The sequence below is a fragment of the Phaenicophaeus curvirostris genome, chromosome 1, assembly GCF_032191515.1.
Source record: "Phaenicophaeus curvirostris isolate KB17595 chromosome 1, BPBGC_Pcur_1.0, whole genome shotgun sequence".
NCBI lineage: Eukaryota > Metazoa > Chordata > Aves > Cuculiformes > Cuculidae > Phaenicophaeus > Phaenicophaeus curvirostris.
Window position 1 is genome coordinate 33138355 of NC_091392.1, and position 14914 is coordinate 33153268.

Sequence of the window (14914 nt, forward strand, 5' to 3'; positions counted from 1 at the left end):
AGTTAGTATTGTGAAGAGAACAGGAATGCATGTATTGTATTATAAATATTTTATATTTGTCTTCTCAATTACACATGTACTGCATATTCACACCAAGAGCCTCCTAAAGTTGTGGCTAGCCTCTCTCCCCACACTTCCCCTCTCCTCCTCCAGCATTCAACACTGTGCACCGTAAGCTGAATACATTTGTTCTAGACTGTAACCACAAGGACACGGCAAGCGAAGAAACTGGAAACAAGAGGGTTCCCAAAGGACACAGGAGCAGTATTGAGCTATGAGAGAAAAAGCTGCATGGGAAACAGGAGAGGGCTCCTGTGCCTTTCAGTATGGGATAGAATGTGGACAGACATTGTTTTAGTGGAGCTACTGAACCTTAATACTTGGGAACAAAAACCGTGAGAAGCACTTTTCGCCACAGGTAAGCGAGCAAAGACACTATGGCTTTTATTCTCTGCCATAACATTTCCCTAAAGTATAATAAAGGAAGGTAACCGGTGAGCTCATCTGAGTAAAAACACGTGCACAAGAATTGCACCTTGTCATACGTAGGTTTCCCCACGTCATTAAACAGGCCGAGTCTCTCCCCTCTCCTTTACTTTCCTAATAAAGGAATTTCAGAAAGCTGCTAGACATTCAACTAGTCAGACACCTTGTCCATGAAAATACAGCAATACACAAAGCTAGGAAAAAAGGGAGAAGACTTCACCAAGACAAAAGAATTCTGAGATATGTTACATCTGCAACAAGAAGTCTTGCTAGCCACAAGTAAAAATTTTTGCCTACATTTACACTTGGAAAAAAAAAAACCAACAGTCCCCAATTATAGTTCTGGTTTGTAAGGTTGGCAGAACACAATTGTTTGCAGGATAAATATTCACAAGTGTTAAACAGATCTTGAAACTTAGTTCTAAGCTTCATTGAAGTAGTACATGGAATAAGACCCAAATGTTCAAAAGGTCCTCAAGACTGAAATAAGAAATATTTGGTGACACTAAAGAGTCCTTAGCTGGAAAAGCAGGAATATTCTTCAGCGGCAAGTTTGGGCCCAACTCCATAATTATTGCACTGTCAAGATACGCTTACACTTAACACAAGAAAAATTAATTCTAAATTAAAGTATGTGGTCCTGAAGTACTGTAACATTTCTTAAGGCTTTGTGTTTTAAACAGCAACATACACCCTTCAGTTAAGAAACTCCACAGGTATCCCTCAGCATTACCTTGGACACACCATTCAGCTGTTTGTTCCATAGAGACTGTGGTAAACATGTAACTCCATTTATCTGTTTCAAATCATTAGTATTTTTTTTTCAGGGCTTGCAGAAACTATACCTCATTATTACATATTAGTTCATTGGGTAAAACATTTTGTTGTTTAAAGCATTAAGAGGATACTGAACTTTTTACAGGTTTTAAGTGAGCTCAAGGCAAAATTCGGGTTGCTGCTAGCTGTAAAAACCCTGTGACACTCAGCAATGCCTTTTTCTCATTCTAGGACTCCAAGATGCAGTGTAAGCTTTTTTCAGTCTTGGACACAATTTATTTCCTCATCACATCAACTTGCGATTTAGCTTTCAGCTCTGTAAATATCAAACTACCAGCTCCCTAATGCCTGGATCTTCAGAGGGGCAAAGGAAAAAAAATAAAAAAGAAAATAAATTAAAAGAAAAAATAAAAAATGAGAGAGGATGAAGGAAACATTTGCACTCCTTTAAAAAAGATAATTGGTTATATCAGTGGTCTTAAGACCTATTAAGACACTCTAAGTATCTTGCAATTTACAGATTGCTGCTGTATTTAAGTACAAACAACTTACTAAACATGAAAACTCATACTGGTAGGAAAAGAGTGCTCGGGAGCATTTACATCCATTTCTGGGCATTTAAGTAATCAAATAAAATTCTCCTCATTTGTATTTTTAGGATGCTAAATGAAACTTGATGGGAAGCATGTAACACTCAGTCATTGACCCTGAAATGTTTATTTAGGTATAGAGATCCATGTCCTTGGGAGATTAGGATCTTTATGCTCTCCAACAGAGAGTCCAAAAAAATATATTTAAGGGAGAAGATTAAAACGGAATGAAATTACACTGCCACCATTCCCGAACTCCCCCTGCTACAGAAAACAAATTTAAAGCTGTTTTTTCATGATGGACCTTTAACATGCAGTCTTAAGCATAAACATTAATTCCAGAATGGAAGATGTACTTACTGTTTTCAACTTTTCTTTTGTTTTCTTAGGTAAAAAGCAATGTCTGGTCACAAACACAAGCTATAAGGGCCCCCAGCTCTCCTTCCCCTAAAAAAGCTACTGGGGGGGAACGACAGGGGGACACAACACATGAAAAAAAATTATTCGGTTAATCCAATTTAAGATTTCTTACCTTATTGACTTATAGTATGTGCTTAACTTGGGAAAAAATAATCTCTTTCAAAGTGCACTTAATTATAATCAAATATCCATATCAATGCCTGCCACCACATCAGCACATCTGGCAGCAATGAAGACAAATTAACATAAGAGTCAGAAAATCTGGCAATACTATCAACTAAAGCACGCAAAATCCATTCTCTATCCTTAGACCACCAGTGACTAAGGAAGGATTAACTTCCTGTCTCTAATACTGGTGCCTAAATTAAAGGGAAATTGCATTGCAATCTGGGTACCAGGTTTCTGCCTACAAACAACAAAAAGCCCTTAGCTCAGCTACACCAGGCAGCAAAACCTTTAATCTAGCTTAAGCCATGATGTCTGTGATGCCTACTCTAACAGCTGCTTTTAATTTACTTTAAAAGAAGCAATTTGGCAACCCTGTAAGTTTGCACCTTCAAAGTAGACATATGGAAAAAGCCAATGTCCTGTAACATTAACCATTTTGGAGTCTTGCTGTTTTAGTGCAGTGATGACAACAGGATTCACAGCTTTTTAAAATAGTAGGCATATGTACATAGAAAACCAAAAAAATGTTCCTACTTAGTTTTAATTAACATTTAATAGTAAGAAATCCTTTTTCTCTGACTTCATATAAAGGCATTGAGTTCATTACTGCAAATTCAATCCAGCAAGAATATATAATTGCTCAACTTGAATGAGCAACTGAATAAAGCACAGACCTCATCTATAACCAGAAAAGCACAGCTGAATAAGGAACAGAAGCATGAGTTAAACTAAAGAAAACATTATCTTGCTTTTGGATTACCTTCTCGTGTTGAACATCGACGTGCTTGCAGAAGAAAAAGAGGGAGAAAAGGGTATGGGAAAGCAAAGACTCAGACATGCACTGCATATTTGGCAAACACTTAAAACTAAGCCACTTACACAGATCTATATCAAGATTTTTAGTGAAGAAGGGCACTGGATGCCTGTCTGGCAGCACCACATTTTCTATCTCCTGTGCATATCCTCCACCAGATGCTTGCACACTATTTGCACACAGGCATATGCAGATTGTTGGTACCACAGCCTTGCACACATGAAAACTGAGAACGTGTGCAAACATATCTGATAGTGGGAATCCCTGAAGTGGAAGGTTTGCATACTTACTTTGGCACGAATAGCTTTAACCCTCCTTACTAGCCAATAGTAGCTGTGGCAGGACCACACCTGCTCATAGAAGCTGAGCATATTTAACACAGCAAATCCAGAGACACAGCTTTTAGTCAAATAAAGGTGCAGACATGTAAAAGAAGGCATCTAAATACGCAACGTTCCTCTATCTGCAAACATAACGTACACTTTTCAATCTTCACACACTAACATGGGTCAGAGACCACATTGCAGCATATTTTATTAAAAGTAATGTGCAAATAAGATGCATGATACCTGCAAATAGCATGGAGTTTCCATTTGTAAAAAGGTACAGGTAACAGTACAAAATTATAATGACCACTACTCATTTCAACAAAACAAAGTCTGATGTAGAAATACATATTATTTACACCGTTAATTTACAAAAGATATTATTTGCATAAAACAAAGCTATAAAATAATTAGAAATATAGTATTTTTATAAGGAACGTTTTCCCTGTACAAAACATAGAGCATTTTGGCAATTAGGCTTTATTTGATTAAAAATGCATTTATTTGTTCTGAATTCATCGCATCACATGGTTTCTTTCTTCTCTTCTTCCTTTCCTTATTCCCTTCTTAAATAGAATTCCACATTGAGGTAGTAGTATGTCAAAGTATTTCTTTGGTTCCAGAAGTCAATGGCAGGTACAAAAGGAGCTATGTATCCAAATCACAGGACTGGAAAGTAGAAGTCCTAAAGTTTTCAAAGGACTGTTTGTAAGTATATATGCTATTTTCTCCACTAGAAACTGTTCTTTCCTTTCCATCTTCGTCCACCTCTGCATAGAAGTCCAGTGAAGCGTGAGGATTATTATGGGAGGTTTTTGGTCGGTCATTTGCTGGCTGTCTACAACTTGAAAGGGAGTCCAGCTGAGTCCTCCATAAAGGCTTTCCAAATGTTCCTAAAAGACAGTAATTGAGTAAGTAAGTACAGAAATACTAACAGTTTTGTTTCTCACTAAGGGCTATACACTAGAATGCAAGCCAAGGATCAACACAGCAAAAGTTCACCAGTTAGATATTACTGAACTGTTATTTTACCCCTTAAAAGAAAATATCCATGTGATCACAAGCATAAGGCAGGATTTCTGCCACCTGAGACATTGCAAACATTTCCAAAGTATATGTGTAGCAACATGCAACTTCATTACTTTTTGTTTTCATGAATACTCCCAAGCCCATTTTTCTTTGGGTAGGGGGGAGGTGGGCACACAGACCAAACTGTAAACATACCACACGACACTTTCTAATGCAGAAGTCAGAACAGGCTCCTTGTTTTGCTCTTCAGTGAATGAATGGCACATGAAATGTCATGCAGTTCAGGAAAAAAAAAAAAAAAAAGAAAAAGAAAACCCCAACATGTATAGGGTTATACAACATCCTCCCACTGTGCAATCTAAATGCTAAAAAAATAATTTTTCTGGCTAGCATTTCCTATTAATAATAAAGGCCCCGCCAGCCAAATTCTCCACTCACAGCGCTCTTTGCCCACAATTGGCTAGAACAGATGTAGCCCAAAGAGAATTCGGCATTTCAGTTGAATCGTTATTAATAATTATCTAGATTCACTAGCCAGAAAATAATTAGTGTGCCTGTCACCCTTCACCCCTGAGATGGCGTTAGCATCAGACCCTCTGCAAGAATGGTCTTCCCTTTTTTCACTGAGGAAAGATTTGGTCATCATACTGTCTGTAAGTGACAATCGAAAGTCTTACTGTCAGAGGACAACGTGCCACAGGCTGATTTTTAAGAGCTCAGTTTTTATTAATAATTTATCACTACAGTCACTAATAAATTTTGCACCCAGAAAGCTGTACTTCTTGGTTTGCTTAGTTGCCAGAAGCAAAGGTTTCAAGTAAAACTGTAATCTGAGAAGTTACTAAAAATGGATTTGGGCAAGGTCCATATCTGCATCAGTGACCCGCAGAGCAATTTTGCTCCTAACGCAATATGAAAGGATATGCCTTACAGCACCAAAGCTACAAATGAATCCTGTTTAAAAAAAAAAATAAATAAATCCAAGGTGTGAACTTTCTGGCTTATGCACAAACAGTGATCTTAACGCCAGCTGTTGCCTTCACTGTGATGGTAGAGGCAAAACGGGGGTTGAATTTGAAGACAATGATGCTGAAGAAGCAAACCCACAACTAAAGACAAGAAATCTATCAAGACTTCTCCCACAGCCACTACCTCCAAAATCTAACCATAAGCTTTTTAAATGAAGAGGGTTAATAATTACGAAGTGTCCAAGGCAATGATGATGCACCTTGGGTGGGGTAGTAGGTCAAAGAAATAAGTAGCTCTACATAGATTTTTAGGGCAGAAAGGGGAATATGAGCGCTTGAGGTTGCATTAATTCCTGGGCATACTCACATAAAGTAGAACTACTTTCTGCAGGAGATATATGACAAAACCCTATCTGCACAGTCCTACCACAGCAATAGTGGCAGGCAGCCAGGAGAATGTGTGTAGTCCCAAGGCTTCTACCAGATGTCATGGCATCTGCAAAGTTTTACAGTCCAAACATCTGGCTTTCAAAGGGGGAAAACTTCAGAGCTTGTACCTCCCTCCCCACCCCTAAGAACAAAGAGTTCGGTGATGCACATTCTTCCAAGTCCCCTCACAGAGCCAGCAGTCCAGGCGTTGATGAACCATGCTGACACACCAGCTGGGAGACAATCCATAGTACCTGGGCTGTACTTGACGTTCAGATACCACAGGGATCAAAGCAGTATGTGGATTTACATGTGTTTTAAACCAACCAACCAAACCAACACCCAAAATTTAGGGAGCTTCAAAGGCCAAGAGACACTTTTCTCCTTCCCCCCACCTCTCCCTGCAATCTGGATTAAAATCATAAATGCTGAATTAAGTTTCAGAAACTCTTTTGTCATACACATTATGAGAAAAGAAGATAAAGGAGGGGTAGAGTGGGCATTTTCCACAATGCCTTACTTTGAAGGGTTCTATCTCACTGTGTTACACTGAGAAGTTACTGTCTCACAGTTACACCAAGAAGTAAATCACCTCACTGAACTACCACGTTTGATCTGTAGACTCCTTTGATACATGTCAGTTCTGCTTCTGACCAAGTCCCAAGCTGCACCCTTTGTAATATAAGGTAGGACCTATCTCCGGGCTAACTCCTGGTAGGATCCAGAGGCCACCCTGAATTCCAGGGCATCCAACTGTCCTCACGCATCGCAGGGGAGTGAGAGCAAACTCACGTATACAGTACAGTTGTGCAAGACCCAAAAAAATAGATACTGCAGCATTCCACGTTACTCAGGGAGGAAGTGTGGAGGAAGAAAACAAAAAGAGAAGAACACACGCAAAATGTCAAGGACAACTCTCGAACTGCCTTTCCTCAGCTATTTCCTGTCTCTCCTTTCTAAAGTATTTATATTCCACATGCTGTAATATTTTACTAAATTCAGAGACGTCTGCAAAGAGAAGCCCACACAGAATTGCACAAAACTAGCTTTTTCACAATGCTTGTTATACGCGCATCCAAACACTACTCCAGAAGTACCTGTTGTAGGAGTGGGAAAGAAAAAGCTGGGAAATCGGTTTTGCTTAGTGTTGGAAGTAGGAAATGAGACAGCAAGGATATCAGCAGCTTGAATAAAAAGCTAGAGGTAGAACATACTCATGAAAGTGCTGTGACTGATAATAGATGAGGGGTCCAAACTTCTGTTCAAATCAAACGTGTCCGAGTTTAGACTTCTGCTTTTCAGTCCAGGTCCTTCATTTTGAGTATAAATGGAGTCAGTCAACTTGCCACTCGTAGTCTGCATCCCAGTTACCCCAACACATGGATCAAAGGGATCTTCCAGTGGAGGTGAATATGGATAGCATTCCTTTCTCTTTGGATATCCAGGCTCATAAGGGTCCAGGCATGCTGTTCTTTGGTCAGGGCTGCAGTCTAAGAAAAAGAAAAATTGTTTTTACAGAGATTCACCACAAATCAAATTAGAACTAAGACTTCCTGCCCCTCCAACTTACTTGCACTGTATGCTTCAAAGGCCTCAGAGACATATGTGTTTCCTTTTAAATACAAAGTCCCTGAAGTTCCCAGATACTGTGATAGAAACGGATCTGCACCACCATCCAAGTCTGTTTCACTGCCGTTATCTAGATGGCAAATGCCTTAAAAATAAAATTGACATATCAGCATATGGTCTTAAGAACCCCGTATGTTCAACTGTATTTCATGATGTATTTAGAGTTTGTTGAGGTTTAACCTAACCTTTTGATAAGAACTCCACTTCTAGCAAGTGTTCAATTAATTAGCCGACAGAGAATGTATCACACTTTGCTTCATTATACAGTCCCTGGATAACAGAACAAACTCTGTTACAAGGATCAGAACCAGCGACTTCACTCCTCTAAAGTACTGGAAATTAGGCTCATGCTCTATCACACAGCCACTTTTTGGAGCAGCATGCTAATGAGAAAGTCCAGTGTCAGAGGAATCACTGGCTGCTTGAACAGCTGTACTGACTTTCAGCTCCGTTGTTCCCGAAAGCTGTGGACATGGTCTGTGGTTCTTGCTTCACAAAGAGGCTGCTCTTCTCGTTACCCTACAGCTGCAGAACTACCTCACCACTGCTGCATTCCCATCTGCCTCAACTTCTGACTGTATTTCAATCCCAACCCCTTCCTCCCAAGCTGGATATGTTCTGCTTGCTTTCGAAATTTGAGCATCAGTTTAATTTTACCCTTGAGATCAGAGAAAAACTTCATGATTTAAGCAAAGCCATAATGTCATTTGGACACTTCTGTTATTATCTCATTAAAGCAGTCCCAAGCAATAAATTCCACACACTCTCAAACTTCAGTGAAGATGTTTCTTCAGTGTTATTACTATTAGTTACAAAGACAATAGCCAAACTGAAGATACTCCAACAACATGGAAAATCTGCTTAACATTTTGCACCTACCATTACTGTCCCTCTGCTGCAAGAAATACCCTCCCGTGGAAGACGTGAAGAACTGATGATGACTGCCATTTTCAGACGAACCATATCCATCCTGCCTTTCAGCCAGCGTCCCCTGGGATGACAGGTAACTTGGAATATCAGCAGGCAAATTTGTTTCATCTGTGGGGAAGCAAAACACACAAACACCATCAGCATACTTCAGAATTTGTAGAAGTATTTTGGAACTTGTCAGCAAAGTGCTGAAGGTAACAAGCAATTCACTCTTCCGACTAAGTCAAAGCACACAGATGTTCTTACAATAAAGTCATCGCAAAGCAACCACAAACATTTTTTTTTTGCTTTTTCAAGGCAAATCTTCAGTTTACACACCTGTATTTGTGATGCTGCAATCTTCATTTCTCCTTCTGGTGTGGTAGATGATGACCACCCACACCAAGGAAGTGCCCACCACACAGCAAACCACAGCTATGATCACAATGCCTACTGTGGCCCACCCATCCTCATCCAGTGATGGGGCAACGTTTTGAGGAGAATCACAGGTGGGAGTAGGAATTACATTAAGACGGATGTTGCCTCGTTCTGTTCCAGCCGTATTAGACATTTCACAAGTGTATTTCCCAGCATCTTCTACATCTGTATCCACAATAATTAGTAACTGATTTCCTGCAGCAAAGAAATGCCTTTCTGTTACAACAAGAGGGCTGTCATCCTTAGTCCAGTTCAGTCGGGGTAGAGGGTTACCACCAGCAATACACTGCAAGACTGCAGTTTCACCTTTAGTTACAGTTCGATCCAGCAAAGGCCGCAAAAATGATGGTGTTTCTGAAAAGAAAGCATAAGCCTTTTATTTTAAATGACCTTGCACAAATAGCAACGTGTCCCTTTCCTTCACATTTCAGGAGGAGAAGTTAAATTAAATGCATCGGTAAGGTCTAATGAAGCTTAACCTCATTCTCAGAAAGGACATTTGATTACCTGAGAAGGTAGAAAAGCCAAACCATACATGCCCAAAACTGCAGAGAATTAGCTTAAAAATGGTTAACAAAATATCAGGAAATTAAAAATTAAACAAAGTCTTTTGTCTCTAAACAAAAAAAACAGTGTATTGACATTGTGTACACACTGAGAAACATAACTAACTTATTATTTTGCATTATAATAGTGATTTGAGGTTGGGAATACATATTTCTAATCTATGCGTCAATACAAATTAGTTCAGAATTATTTTTATTTCTATAGAGCACTTTCACAACAATGCCACTTTTGATCAGCTGGTGATTTTAAAGTGCTCAGTAATAGTTCTGTTCTTCAAGAGCATGACACTGAGGACTGCCAATGTCTTACCTAGTACCGTTAGTGTTGCATTAGCTGAAATACTCCCAGCACTGTTTTGAGCTGTACAGCTGTAAACACCCGTGTCCTCAATCTTTACATCAACAATAAAGAATACATCATCTTCAGGCATGACATGCATGCGCCTCTTGCGTGCTGCAGGGAAGTCTGTTCCACCATCTTTCTGCCAAGCAATCTGTGGGACTGGATGCCCCACTGCAGCACATTCTAAACGGGCCATTGCCCCAGCACGAATGGTTAAGTCCATGGGGATCTTCGTAAATGAGGGCAGCACTAAAGAAAAGTTAGTGACACCAAAATGAATAAATGAAACATACTTTTCATTTTTTGCACAGCATATTCTTAACACCCTTCTTGGGCCCAATGAAGTGGGAGAAGCATAAAACCTAAATTTATCAGTAGCTAGCAAAAAAGAAAGGGATTAAGCTGTGAAGTATGTGAGACCACCTAGACCAAAATCTCATTTCTGCTAAAGGCCTCCTATATGACCTTTCCGTAGTACCTTGAAACAGAGTATACACTTTCCTCCCCTGCAGATAAGATTAATGTTTTTCCATCTTGTTACATAGCTTTTGTCAGATTTACTATGAAATGGGCATGTTATTTAGTTTTTTCCTATAATATAGTTCAGCACAATGGGGCCAGACATAAAACTGAATGGTGATCTTGGAACTAGAAACATTTTAAAAAAAAACCTCAGTTTATTAAAGGATCTTCTAAAAGACACAGATGATGAGAATGGAAAGAAATGTGTTTACATATCTTGATTAAAATCATTCTACTCTAAGTCCACAAGCAAAAAGTAACATACTTACTGTTTACTGTAAGTTTAGCTTTGACAGAATAGGATGAACCAAAATGATTTGAAATAACACACTGGTATTTCCCTTCATTACTGAATTCAACATTGCGCAGTCGAAGGATAGTAGTGTACTCCATCACTTCACCGCCCTGTGCCCGGAGGTGTGCATAATTCTCCATTTCCGCATCTTGCAATAATTCATTGTCTTTCTTCCATGCAAAAGTCATTGGAGAATCACTGCTGCTGGCTGCTGAACATACAAAACTCAAATTGGAACCTTTGATTGCTGACTGTGTTTCTGGCTGGACAGTGATCTGTGGTTTAGGAAAATCATCTGCACAGAAAGGAGAAAAAGTAACAGAGGAAGATTAAAAAAAATATATATATACGTGAGGCCCAAGGACTCTTTAGAAAGAGTTTGTAAGACTTGTTTTACAGCTTTGAGAGAAGTGAGATAAGTATTTATAAAATGGATACACAACACTTTCATTTAAACTTTTGCCAGCCTAAGGGCACTTAAAGATGCCATATTTATGACATCTCTTATTGAGGAGAAAGCACATTTAAAAGCAGACTTTGTGTACAGTTTGTTCAACAGCAGCACTAAAGAGGAGGTAACTACCCCCTGACATTTGTAAGAACTATTCTGAATGTCAGTCATGAAGCCTACCCTTCATCTTTACAACACCTGAGGCTGCTGTAAGTTTTACTTTATTGAAAGCATACTTCTTCTGCCATCAGAAACTGCAAGTTAGAAGTCGAGGGTTTCCTTCAAACTCACAAAACGCAATCGTGTACAAAAGTCATTCCAGTGATCTGTGGCTGTTTGGTTCACCTTACAAACACAGCAGTGCTAAAAATTCCCTAAGCAGGACAAAACAAAGGAATTTCAAGAGATAAGTTTCTGGAGGACCCTTTACTATTGGAAAATTACCTTAAAGGTACAATTTTGCAAGTTTACAGAATTAGCTGTTTTCTGAAGTACTGATTCCGTTAATTACATGTACACTGCATGTACAAAAGGAGTGGGCGATTAAATACTCGGTCTCTCAAAAGCAAATGCCTTAGTGTGTTCCTGACTTTCAAGATACCTCCTGACAAAGACACGTGCCCAAACTTCATAGGCACTGCAGTAAATGCTCTGGCCCCCAACTACTCCTTACTGCAGACCCTGCCTGTACTGCAGAGTCAGGTTTTACCTTTGTCTCCTTATGTCTCATCCGTTAGCAAACAACATACCAGGGTCAAAGTGTAATTTCATTGAAGAACCTCTACAATGCACATTACAAAAGAAAACAAGATGTGCAGACAGCCTGAACTTGAGCTGCCTGTAGAACACTTGAAATTCTGGAGCCGCGCTCCAGTGACAGGGCAACTTGGAATTCCCCCATCTGGGACCTTAAGCATGTGCTGTAAGAGTCTCCCTGACCATTTGGTTTTCATACTTCATACACATGTTCTAAGTCCTCCATGACAAACTATACCTTTGCAAATTGAGTTGATAGCTATCCCTGTGCAAAGTCAGTGAAAGTAAGTAAAACATTGTAAATACTTAAATTAGCCGTGTGAAAGGACAGGAGAACATAATTCATTCTGGTTTAATTGTACTATTAATGGAATAACAGACTACTTTAAAATCTTAATTATTTGGCAGGAAGAGGGGCATGAAAAGGTCACTCAAGTATATACTACAGAACACAAAAGAACCCTCTGCGATAAGACTGGCAATATGTTTTGTCAGAACAGAGTAACTTGAGCGTGTATCTGAATACACATATCACAAGAACACATGCGCATATACACACAGATATATAAACACGTATACTCACAGACATACACACTCCAAGAAATATATTTCTCGTTTTACAGAAGCCTCTTGACTACTATGTAATAGAAAACAAGCTATTCATCACTTAGGTGGTACCCTTAACATCATTTTGTTAACTTCAAACAATTGATACAGGTCAAAAAAGTATCTATTCTATTTTTTTCTTCCATAATTATCTTTAGTTCAGAAATGTCTCATGATTTATTTCAGCTTGAAAGACGTGAGCTTAGTAAGCCCAAGTTACGCAGACTTTCTATTTTTTTAGTTTCACAGATATGGAACCCTTGCCTAGCATATGCTTTCCTTAAATAAATTTAGAATTACTCCCTCCTATATCCTAGCTGTTTTCAAAAATGTAACTTAGCAGGATTTCATATAAATTATATGCAATTGATGATTTATTTTAATTTCAGACAGGACTTAACACACTTCTCTTGAAAATTCAATGAAAGGAAAGGTTCCTGTTGTAAACTCAAAAGGCAAGTTGTGTATACCAAATGTCTGGTGATGGCACACTAAAGATCTGATAAACAGTGAAACACTCACTGATTGTTTTAAGAGGTTCCACTTCCTTCTGTATGACAACTATTTTATATATTAAATGTAGCAACTCAGTACATCCCTTTTTGCTAATGTATCTTAAAGGTTTTAGAATTAATTCATTAAAAATGGCATTCAGCAGCTCAAAGAAAGATCATGATCCCCCATGGCTTAAAAAATAAGAGATGCATATTCAAATCCCCCCAATTTAATTTCTTGCCAAAATGAGTTTCTCATAAATAAGGATGTCTTCATGTATACTCCATTAGATATCTGGTAAACTGTGATTTCCTGCGTTATGTCAATTTTTCCTTTTCAGCAGTTGCTAGATTGTGCATCATATACTCTTTACTTAACATTAATATACTAAACATTAGACTGTTAATAGGAAGGGAGAAAACAACATCTTTGTAGGTCGTTTTATATTCTGTGGTTGCCTTCCCACCGAGAAAAGGTTATTGAGTAACAACAGTAAAAATTAAGCAGTTGTATTTGCCATTAGAGGAAAGTTACTGAGAACACAAATATGGCTAGTGTTTTGTCTCCAAAGAATGTGAAGTATGAATTTTCTCCAGAAAGAAAAATAGAATGTATGCAACAAAATACATTAAATCCACTTAGCTTTTAATTTCTTGATAATTTCAAAGTTTGCACCAATGTATAAGAGTTTTTTAAGACACATCTTTACTCTGAATGCTAAGCTACACTTTGCTTTAAATAGAGAACATAACATGAAGGTGATAATGAATGTTACTAAACACAGAGAAATTTCATTTTTAAGGTAGATGCTACCACCTCTAATTCTCAAGTCTTAAAGTAAAATTATTTTAGTAGCATTTACTATCTGGCGTACTGAAATAAAAAGTATCAGTAGCATAACTGTGGTATCAGATATCTCAAAATACAGTTTACATACAGGCAATAACTTACATGTCCAAATAATTTTTAAACAGACAAGCACGCATTAAAAAGGTCAGAGCTGAGGCCACTATGGCTCTTTTACCTTCAAATTTTCTCAGTTCTGGAACAATCTCAAGACTGATGAAGTATGAAAATAATTTACAAATCATCCAAACCAAATATTTCATTTTTAAGTTTGCCAAAATACGTCTCAAAAATTATGGTTACCTAAACAATATCTATCTTTTACATCTGTAAGTATATACACGTATCACCACAAACTACTGAGCTTTCCCTTGCACGTTATGTACTATATAAGCAAGCTGTACATGAAATAAAAGTCAGAGAATCATCACTCTCCATCTTGTACAAAGCCATAAGCTCTGAGCATCTACATCACAGTTTCGGAACAGAGTAGAGGAAGTAAACAAATATTAAATCCTCTCCATTTTATAAGAGAAATCAAAACATAAGAGGCCACAACAAAAATCAAAGCATTCAGCAACATGAGGAAGAGAGCCTATACTCACCACAGACAAACTCATCCAGGCTGACAGCAAAAATACTTCTCCCTTTTAGCAGCTGAGGATGGGCACAACTGGCATTTACAAAGCTCTGGAAGTTGTTCTCTGACATCCACTGTGGTAGCCATTTTAACTGGCAGTCACACAAGAGACTTGACGTGTTTAAGTGCCTAAGAAAAAGCAATTACATTGAAAGACTGTTTGCTTGGGTTTTTTCTGTTTGTAATACAGATCTATGTGATCACACATCAGTAACAAAAGTAAATTTTTAGGCTAAATACATGTATCATAAGACAGCAATGTTATTTAGCTCACATGTTGTGATGCCATTGTCATGACTCCTACATTCTGCAAAGCAAATATATTAACCTGAACCTGGGGCTTCTGCTACGAATACGAGGCCAGTCAGGCAAGCATATCTGTACTGTCTTGGCTACAAAACTACAGCCAGC

At 38.4% G+C, this 14914-nt stretch overlaps 1 protein-coding gene across 1 annotated transcript in view; it reads right to left on the reverse strand.

Moving 5' to 3' along the window:
- Positions 1–3408: 3408 nt before the first annotated feature.
- LRIG3 (leucine rich repeats and immunoglobulin like domains 3) overlaps positions 3409–14914 on the reverse strand; it is a 40406-nt gene continuing 28900 nt past the window's right edge. Inside the window, exons 12-19 of the mRNA XM_069852172.1 lie at positions 14469–14632; positions 10684–11004; positions 9860–10141; positions 8885–9337; positions 8516–8674; positions 7578–7721; positions 7222–7497; positions 3409–4474 (exon numbers count right to left, since the gene is read on the reverse strand). Coding sequence (XP_069708273.1) covers positions 4230–4474; positions 7222–7497; positions 7578–7721; positions 8516–8674; positions 8885–9337; positions 9860–10141; positions 10684–11004; positions 14469–14632 — 2044 coding nt within the window. The 3' untranslated portion in view covers positions 3409–4229. The remainder of the gene's footprint in view (positions 4475–7221; positions 7498–7577; positions 7722–8515; positions 8675–8884; positions 9338–9859; positions 10142–10683; positions 11005–14468; positions 14633–14914) is intronic.